Genomic DNA, 8,202 nt, shown 5'->3' with positions numbered 1-8,202 from the left:
ATTATGGTTATCACAAGAGTCCACAATTAAGGTTGCATAGTGGAATGTAATTGCGGAGGTGGGAGGGGTGCAGGGGGATTGTGTACCAGGGAAGGAGTGTTTCTTTTACTTTTGAAAGAGAGGAGGGAACTTAGGGGGAGAGGGGGAGGGCTGGGCGGAGAGAGAAGTGCAGCAGTGAATGAATGGAAATCCAAAATCTCTGTAAATGCTCATTAATATTAAAAAAAAAAAGTAAAAGGAAAAAAAAGTTTCTTGAAACAAATGACAGTGAAAACACCACTTACCAAAATCTCTGGAAAAAAGCTGAAGCAGTAATCAGAGGTAAGTTTATAGCAATAAACAAACACATCTAAAGGCAGGAAAAAATGGCCATTGAGTCTGTAACCCAACATGTCCAACAAATTGAAAAAGAACAGCAAAAAATCCAACACCCTCTGAAAGAAGTGAAATTACAAAAAAGCGTTAAGATTTTTGTAGCTCTGTTTAAATGCTTAATTGATTTCTAAAAGGTTTACACCACTTCTTCCTGTAGAAGAAGTTTTGTTTTGTGCTCTTCATTAGGAACCAATTCAAACCTGAACCTCCAGTGCATCCTGGAAGAGACTGCCCATTTTCCTCGCATGGTGCAGCTTGTGGTTTCATGCTTCTTACCTTTGAGTTGATAGCAAAACTCTTACCACTAGGCCACCAGTAATACTCCCTTCATACATATACTTGTTAGTTATTGTCAACTTAGACTGACCCATAGCTGAGCAAACCCTTCAGCAGGTTTTCAGAGGAGGAGATCTTCTATTTTTCTCCTGTAAAGCTGCTTGCTGATGTATTTCAACCTCATGGCTTTGGGATAACAATACAGGTTCTTGACACTAGGCCACTAGAGACCTTCATTCATATACATAAAGGCAGTGTGTAAAGAGTGGACTGAGTACATCATAATAAGCTTTCAGCTTTTTTTTCTTCTGTTGATCGTTCTTCCCCTATAATTCGTAATTGAAAATAATAATACATTGTTTGAATGTGTACTTTGTTAATGACTTCTTGTTGTGTACCATCCAGTCAGAACTGACCCATAACTGACCCTGCAGTAGGTTTTCAGAGGCAGTTAATAGTATGGAAGAGATTGCCCATCCTTCTCCCACAGAGCAGCTGGTGGTCTCAAAATGCATGCCTTCGGGATTGCAGCACAGCTTCTTCCCCCTGGTAGTCTTATCCATGTAAACGTTTAGAACTTTCAGTTACAAAAGTAGAGCTTTATGATATTAAACTTATTTTAATCTCTAGGGAATGTGAAAATGAAGTAGTTAATCTCGAATGCAAATGCTATACAGTTAATGACAAATGCTTAACAGAGAATTGATAGAATGAACTGTCCTGAGGATTGCCCGTGTTTTTTGTTTATTGTAGAGGTATCATAATTAGTTTTGAACATGTTGTTGTGTTTTATTTGAATTTAAATAGCAAATTACTTTCCCTATCAGTACTTCAGGTACACAGTGTTCTGTGACGTAGATACAGTTCCCACTAGTTGTCGGCTTTCTCTCATTTCCCCCTGGAACCCCGGATTCCCTTCCTCTGGGAACCCCCTTCCTTCCTGCCTTCTCAAGCCTTTTGGTTTTAGACAGTTGACTCTCTTAAGGAGCACATTCTTTACAATTTTTATTATTTATTTTATAGGCCCTCCTATTGCTTGACTGAAAGGTAGTCTCTGGGAATATCTTTACTTTTAGGTTCAAAGATTGTTTTAAGGCATTGAGCTCTGGGCTTCCTTAATTCTCTTTCAGATCAATGCATCTAAACTTTTTCTTTTCTTTCTTTTTTTAAAATTTGATTTTTTTTGTACCTTTTTTTATCTGTTCAACCAGGACCTTCCATTGTGGTCAGTCCTGCTAGCCAGGCACTGTCTAGTTCTGGTCCCAGGTTAGAGGAGGCTGTGGTTCATTTGAGTCATTGTTTCCTTGAGTTTTCCACTTCCTCCTTCTCCTTTGCTACTGGCAGGCAGAGGCCAATAATGCTTCTTAGATGGCCTCACCTAGACTCTTAAGATCTCAGGTGCTACTCACCAGACTTAGATGTAGAACTGTGTTTGCCAATTACATGTCTTCTAGACATTCTATAGTAGATCAGTCTCAACATGCAAGTAGTTTTTATAACTGTGCTCCCTGTGTGGTGTTATATATGTCAGTATACATCCAGCATTTACAAATAAGTATCCACATTTACAGATATGTTTCTAGCAGTATCCACATCCTTATGTGTGTGGGTTTCCTCCTGTGTTACCTTGCTCACCTGTTTAGTGTACTTATGTATGGAGGGACAATGCACGAGAGGAAACCTGGTCAAGACAGATTGATTCAGTGACTGGGGTAATGGGAGTTGGTGTGTCAGAGACAATAAGGTTGGTTCAGGATAGAGCAGGGTTAAGTACATAGGGTCACTATGAGTTGCGACTCGACAGCATGTAACAACAACAACAACATGCATCTATTCTCGTATTATTGTTTATTATTACGATAGTTGCAAGATTTTGTATGTAAAAGCGTTTCCTGTGCTGTTGGTGTTATTGAGTTGACTTCAACTCCTAGTCACCTCATGTCCTGTAGAATGAAAGACTGTCTGATTCTTCCCTATCTTCACAATGTCTGAATGCTTCAGCTCATTGTTTTTGCTGTATGAATCCTTTCTGTAGAATGTCTTCTATTTGTTGCAGATCTTTCTTTTCTGAGCATGATATCCTTTCTTAGAGACGAAGCCTTCCTGATACTGTGTCCAAGATATGTGAAATGAACTTGACTCGTCCTTACGCCTAAGGAACATTCTGACTGTACTTCTTCTAAGATAGAATTATCTGTACTTATGGAAGTCTATGATGTATTCAGTATGCAGTTGAAAACATCATAGCTTGGGTCAGGCATACCTTAGTTTTTAAGCTGACATCCTTACTCTTTAGGACTTTGAAGAAGATTTGCCCATTGCAGTGTTTTGATTTCCTGACTTTTGCTATCACTGCTGTTGATTATGGATCCAAGTGAGATGAAATCCTTGACAGCTTCAGTCTTTCTCCATTTATGATCCTACCTGTTTGTCGAGTGATGAGGTGTTTGCTTTCTTCATGTTGAGGTATAATCCATACTAAAGGCTGTTCATCACTAAATGCTTCCAGTCTTCATTTCCCACAGGCAGAGTTGTATCATGTGCTCTTTTTTCCTTGGATACTCAGTTTCTTCCTTTGCTTGGCCACTGTCTTAGTTATCTAGTGCTGCTGTAACAGGGCTAAAACAGTAAGGGACTTTATGTATTCTCTTACGCTTTAGTCCACATTCAGGGTATTGGCTGCAGGGGAGGCCTTCTCTGTGTCTCCTGGTTCTAGGAGTTTCCTAGCACGTGTACCTAGGTTCACAGGGTGCACAATAGTTCTGGCACTTATTTCTTGGTTGCATTTATTTCCACTGCCCACTCCTTCCTGCTTTCCTTTTCTTTTATCTTTTGTGAACTAAAAAGTGTTCTAGGTAACACTCTAGGGAAACTCCCTTTATATTTGTCAAGACTGTGATTGGCATAAAGGGTGATGCATTCAACTATGTCTTATATATTTTGTGTGTCTGGACAGGAGGGACTAGTTCTTGGAGACGGACATCTTGCTTGCAAGGGTAGAGTGTCAGTACATGAAAGGAAGATCCTGGAAAAGTTGGATTGACACAGTGACTGTGGCAGTGGGGACAGTGTGTCAGAGACAGTGAGACTGGCTCAGGGTTCAGAACTATTGTTTGTTTATAGGGTCTCTATGAATCATAGTTGATGCAACGGCACATAACAGCAACACTTTAATCAGATCATGGGAGGTCATTACATAATTTCCACATTACAGAGTTAGATGTACATGGTTTTAGGAACATAATTCAGTCTGTGACAGTCACAGTAACTTCCCTTATTGTACGTTGTCATTTCCTTCATCAGAATTAATAATTCTGTACTGTCTTATTAGTGATTCTTCTTTCCCTTCCCCACCCAAGGGTTTACTTTTTTGAGAGACTTTTGTAAAAATTTGGGACACTGTTCAAATTATCTATAAACTATGATGGACAATCTCCTCCTGTGTGATTAACTGCCTCTAAAAACCAGATGGCACACAACAACTATGAGAACAGTACATTGCTTTCCTAAAAGTCTGTATTGGAGCTATTTTTGATGTTCTGCCAAGAGCCAGGCATATTAAAATTTTTAGTTGAACTAATATTTTAGAAATTTTAACATGGTTTCCAGGAAGTATTAAAAGAAGATGGAAGGAATATACGGAGTCATTATATAGAAAGGAATTGGCAGATACAGAGGAATTTAAAGAAATAACATATGAGCAAGAGCCTATGGTGATGAAGGAAGAAGTTCAAGCTGCTTTGAAGGAAATAGGAAAAAATAAGGCCCCAGGAATAGATGGTATACCAATTGAAGTATTTCAGATAACAGATGTTGCCCTGGATGTGCTCACCAAGTTGTGCCAAGAAATCTGGAGAACAACCACTTGGCCAACTGACTGGAAGAGATCTATATTTGTTCCCATTCCAAAGAAAGGTGACCCAACTGAGTGTAGAAACTACAGAACAGTGTCATTGATTTCACATGCAAGCAAGATTCTACTGAAGATCATCCAAAAACGATTAGAACGCACATCAACAGAGAACTGCCGGAAGTCCAGGCTGGGTTTAGAAGGGGTCGTGGTACTAGGGATATTGTTGCTGGTATTAGATGGATCTTGGCTGAAAGCAGAGAATACCAGAAGAATGTCTATCTGTGTTTCATTGATTATGCAAAGGCATTTGACTGTGTGGATCATAACAAACTGTGGCTGACTCTGAGAAGAATGGGAATCCCAGAACATTTAATTGTGCTGATGCGAAACCTGTACTTGGATCAAGAGGCAGTAGTCAGAACAGAGCAGGGCAACATTGCATGGTTCAAAATTGGGAAGGGTGTATGCCAGGGATGCATCCTGTCTCCATACCTTTTCAACATGTATGCAGAGCAGATTATCCGAGAAGCTGGGCTCTATGAGGAGAATTGTGGCATCAGGATTGGTGGAAGATCTATTAACAATCTGCGTTATGCAGATGATACAACCCTGCTTGCTGAAACTGAGGAGGACCTCATGCACTTGCTGCGAAGGGTCAAGGACTGCAGCCTTCAGTATGGACTGAGGCCCAATGTCAAGAAGACAAAGATTCTCGCCACTGGACCAATTGGCAGCGTCAGGATGGATGACGAAGAGATTGAGAGTGTTCACAGCTTCAGTTTGCTCGGCTCCACAATCAACACTCTTGGTACCAGCAGTCAGGAAATCAAAAAGCGTATCGCGATGGCAAAGTCGGCTGTTAGGGACCTCTCAAAGGTACTCAGGAGCAACAGTGTCTCTATGGAGACTAAGGTGTGCCCGATACAGGCCATGGTCTTTGCAGTCGCTTGTTATGCATCAGAGAGTTGGACAATGACTAGGGAGGACAGAAGGAGAGTGGATGCTTTTGAGCTGTGGTGCTGGAGAAGAGTACTGAATGTACCATGGACTGCCAGGAAAACAAACAGATTCATCTTGGAGAGGATTAAACCAAGCTACTCCTTGGAGGCAAGGATTCTGGGGCTTCATCTGACATACTTTGGACATGTTGCCAGGAGGGACGGGTCCTTGGAGAGGGACATCATGCTTGGGAGGGTGGAGGGATAGCGCAAGAGGGGAAGACCCTCTATGAGATGGATTGATTCAGTGACTGGGGTAATCGGGATGGGTGTGTCAGAGGCGGTGCGGTTGGCGCAGGATAGAGCAGGGTTTAGGGCTGTTGTGCGTAGGGTCGCTATGAGTCGGAAACGACTCGACGGCACATAACAACAACAACAACAACATTGAATTTTACCTGGTGTGAAATGTTGGAAATAATTTTCTTTGAATTTAAGCTCACAGCAATGGGACGTCGATCCTCAGACACCGAAGAAGACAGCAGAAGTAAGAGAAAGAAGAAACACCGGAGAAGGTCATCTTCAAGCAGCTCTTCAGACAGTAGAACATACAGCCGAAAGAAGGGCGGGAGAAAGTCTAGGTCAAGGTCAAGGTCTTGGTCCAGAGATCTTCAGCTTCGTTCGCATTCTTATGACAGAAGGTGATTTTTCATAATTTTGATTTATACAATACGAAGGTTAAATTCTTTAGAGTTCATGTGTTTGTGTATTTTAATTTTATTACAACACTTTTAACATTGTTTAGAAATGTTAAAAATTAACAGTTACATATTCATGAGTCACCCAGATTTTTTTCCCACCAGACTGAGCCCATGGGAAAAGAGCTGTGGTGGTTCAGTGGTTAAGCACTCCCTGTGCAGCTCTGCAGGTGCACTCTGGCTGCACTTCTGTAAAGGTCACAGCCTACAAAGCCCTCGGCCAGTCTCCCTCTGTCAGATACTGGCCCAGGAACAACAAACGCATTTCCTCGCCTTTGTTTATTTTTTGTAGAGAAGTCTTTACAAATAGTTTTAGTTCTCATTTAATGTTTTAACAAAATTGCAAGCACTGTATACTAGTTAAAATTCATAATGCCTTAGTCAGTAGTGGCTCTCATCACTGAATTATGAATTAGTCATCTGGTTATTTGAGAAGATTCTGTTTTTATTTGCTTGATGGAAAGAGAGAAAGGAAATTTGATTTTGTCTACATAGGAGAAAGGAGAGGATTCTTTAGAACCAGGCATGTTCTCTTTATTAAGAACAATTAATGCAGTGACATTTCGTGGTATCTTATTTCAGACGCAGGCATCGATCAAGCAGTAGCTCCTCTTATGGCTCCAGAAGAAAACGAAGTCGAAGTCGTTCACGGGGTCGTGGGAAATCCTATAGAGTGCAGCGGTCTAGGTCAAAAAGCAGAACTCGAAGGTATGCTGTATCCGATGTTCATGACTTCCTTAGAGACGATTCCCAAATCTAGTGACTTAAAGTAGTAATTGTGTATTTTTTTTCATCATGTTATGATTTTGCCAGAGTTCACCCAGTGGTTCTGACACCTTCATTGGAACTGTGTGGTTCAGCATGATTTCGGTCATGCTTGGTAACATATCAGGCTACTGATGTGTCATGCCATTTAGAACCTAACAGTAGTTGTATGTAGAACTCTCTAAGCTGAGGAACTTCTCACCTTCCTGTTTCGATACTTGACTCCTGAATTTAACTAATAGCTAATGACACACTGAAAGATCATTCATTTTGAGAGATTGCATCAATTGATACACTAAAATGATACTATGAGAAAGGAATATTTTTAGTAAACTATACATAGTATATGGGAGAAAGATTAGTAGGAGTTTCCTCCTATGTGATTTAAAACCTCTGAAAACATTCTGGAGGGTCACGTATGAATCAGTTTTGACTTGAGGGCACTCAGTGAGTGAACGATATAGAGCATAAAAGTTACCTTTTTAACTATTTTTAAATGTTCATTTCTCATGAGTCTTAAATATGTAAGTATGTTAACAGTGGAGCTATGGTCGCCTAGTGGTAAGAAGCTGAGCTGCAATCCTTAAAGCACTCAGTTCGAGGCCACCAGCTGCTCTATGGGAGAAGGATGTGCAGTCTCCTCCCATGTGATTAGTTGCCTCTGAAAACCCACCAGCTACGGGTCAGTTCTGACTCTAAGATAGACAACAACAACAACAAATTCATAGTGTTGTGGAAGCATCATCACTCTCTATTTCCAGAACTTTTTCATCACCCTAGAAGTAAGCCCTACTTGTTCATAACATTACACCATCCCTAGTCTCTGATAACTTTAAATCTGCTTCCTATCTCTTAGGAGTTAGCCTAGTCAAGATATTTCATATAAGTAGAATCACATAATATTTGTCTTTTTTGTGTCTGCCTTATTTCACTTAGCATATGCTTTCAAGATTTATCCCTGTCGTAGCATAAACCAGAGCTCCATTCATTATTTATTACCAATAGTATATCATGTATGTGTGTATGTTACATTTTGACTGTTTTTCTGTTGATAGACACTTGCATTCTTTCTTCTTTTGGCTCCTGTGAATGATGCTACTATAAATGTTGGTGTCCAAGTATTTGTTGAAGTCTTTGCTTTCAGATTTCTTTGGTAAATACCTAAGAGTGGATTTGGATTGTGTACCAATGAGGGAGTTTTTCTTTTGCTTTTCAAGGAGAAGAGCAAACGGGGGGGGGG

At 40.4% G+C, this 8,202-nt stretch overlaps 1 protein-coding gene across 1 annotated transcript in view; it reads left to right on the top strand.

Moving 5' to 3' along the window:
- The first annotated feature begins 5,946 nt into the window (after positions 1-5,946).
- Positions 5,947-8,202, top strand: part of LOC102854402 (serine/Arginine-related protein 53-like) — a 559,101-nt gene continuing 556,845 nt past the window's right edge. The window contains exons 1-2 of the mRNA XM_006887646.1: positions 5,947-6,140; positions 6,780-6,905. Coding sequence (XP_006887708.1) covers positions 5,947-6,140; positions 6,780-6,905 — 320 coding nt within the window. The remainder of the gene's footprint in view (positions 6,141-6,779; positions 6,906-8,202) is intronic.

Source organism: Elephantulus edwardii, unplaced genomic scaffold (assembly GCF_000299155.1).
Source record: "Elephantulus edwardii isolate Elephantulus edwardi_28Jun2011 unplaced genomic scaffold, EleEdw1.0 scaffold00060, whole genome shotgun sequence".
Classification (NCBI taxonomy): domain Eukaryota; kingdom Metazoa; phylum Chordata; class Mammalia; order Macroscelidea; family Macroscelididae; genus Elephantulus; species Elephantulus edwardii.
Note: the sequence above shows the minus strand (reverse complement) of the source record. Positions and strands in the feature narration are given on the sequence as shown.